The 1,272-nt window shown below is 33.5% G+C and overlaps 1 protein-coding gene across 1 annotated transcript in view; it reads left to right on the forward strand.

The window, feature by feature from the left end:
* The first annotated feature begins 809 nt into the window (after positions 1-809).
* LOC107600368 (dipeptidase 1) overlaps positions 810-1,272 on the forward strand; it is a 9,857-nt gene continuing 9,394 nt past the window's right edge. The window contains exon 1 of the mRNA XM_016292241.1: positions 810-925. Coding sequence (XP_016147727.1) covers positions 810-925 — 116 coding nt within the window. The remainder of the gene's footprint in view (positions 926-1,272) is intronic.

Raw genomic sequence — 1,272 nt, forward strand, 5'->3', positions numbered from 1 at the left:
TTTGGATAAAAGTGTCTGACCACTTCATCGTTATTGACGTTGTTGTCATAAAACTTCCTCAGTTCATTAAAGGTGAAGTGTTCATTTCTGCAGCACTAACGTCATTAAACAGAATTGCAAAAACAATAGCAGTGTCCAAAGTTGTACCCTATCCCCTTATTCGCTATCCTTTATTTAGTGGATGGCATATAGTTCACTGCATGAGAAAGCAGTGAATGAAAATTAATGAGCAAATTCAAACTGCAAATATTGTGAGTTATTTATGTATTGCTATTTCCTTAGACGAGAACAGTACATTTTTGAGTGGTGAGTGTTAATTAAACCTATTCCTAGGGATTACACTTGTTATATTACACTTCATTAATATGGTTAAATCTGAGTTCAACTAAAGTCTCTCCATCCAAAGTAATACCTCTGAAGAAAATGGGCCAGAGAGTGCGCACAGCCCTCAGATGGACTTTAAACAACAAAATGAAAAACGCTCACTCACTGTACTTTTACATAATCACTTATTTCACCCTTATCTATCATTAAAAATAAAGACGTGGCTTTTATGGAACATCTGTCCTGTTTATGGGACAGTTTTACAACCCAAAAATATATATTAACTTACATTCAGCATCATTATGATGAGAACTCAATCCCTGACACTGGTCTTTTGGCCTTAGTGTATCTCTACACATCAAAAATTGAAGACGATATACATCCGTGGATATAAGTAAGCTGAAAACAAGAAGAGCTGAGATAGGTAGAGTTATTTGAGGAGCAATTCATAATTAAAGGTTACAGAATAGGTAAACAGTGTGGTAATGGATTGGGTCAAGACTGTGTGTTTAGTGCTCTGGGCTTTCACATTTAACTCAGTAGCAGATGATTTAAAGGAGCAAGCCCTGAAACTGATGGCTGACACTCCACTTATAGATGGGTAAGTCAATCTATTTATCTAATGTAAAAAAGGGACAAAAAGAAAGAAAGAAACATTGTGTAGCATCACAAATAATTACAAAGAAACAGCAAGTAATAGAGAAGTAAACATGACATTTTGAAGTAGAAAGACTGAAATAGTATTTTCTTGTGAAATGAACTCCAATAATGTCAACTTAGATCTATCTATTTATCTATCTATCTGAAAGGAAAGGGAAAAAATTAAGAAAAACAAGTTTTGCAACATTTCTAAAAACAAGATATTCAACATATATTCCCTGAAAACAAGTTAATCAATACCTTTAGGTAATTTTGCTTCTTAGGTAGCCTAAACATATATATATATAT

This window comes from Sinocyclocheilus grahami, unplaced genomic scaffold (assembly GCF_001515645.1).
Source record: "Sinocyclocheilus grahami isolate Dianchi unplaced genomic scaffold, SAMN03320097.WGS_v1.1 scaffold282.1, whole genome shotgun sequence".
NCBI classification, from domain to species: domain Eukaryota; kingdom Metazoa; phylum Chordata; class Actinopteri; order Cypriniformes; family Cyprinidae; genus Sinocyclocheilus; species Sinocyclocheilus grahami.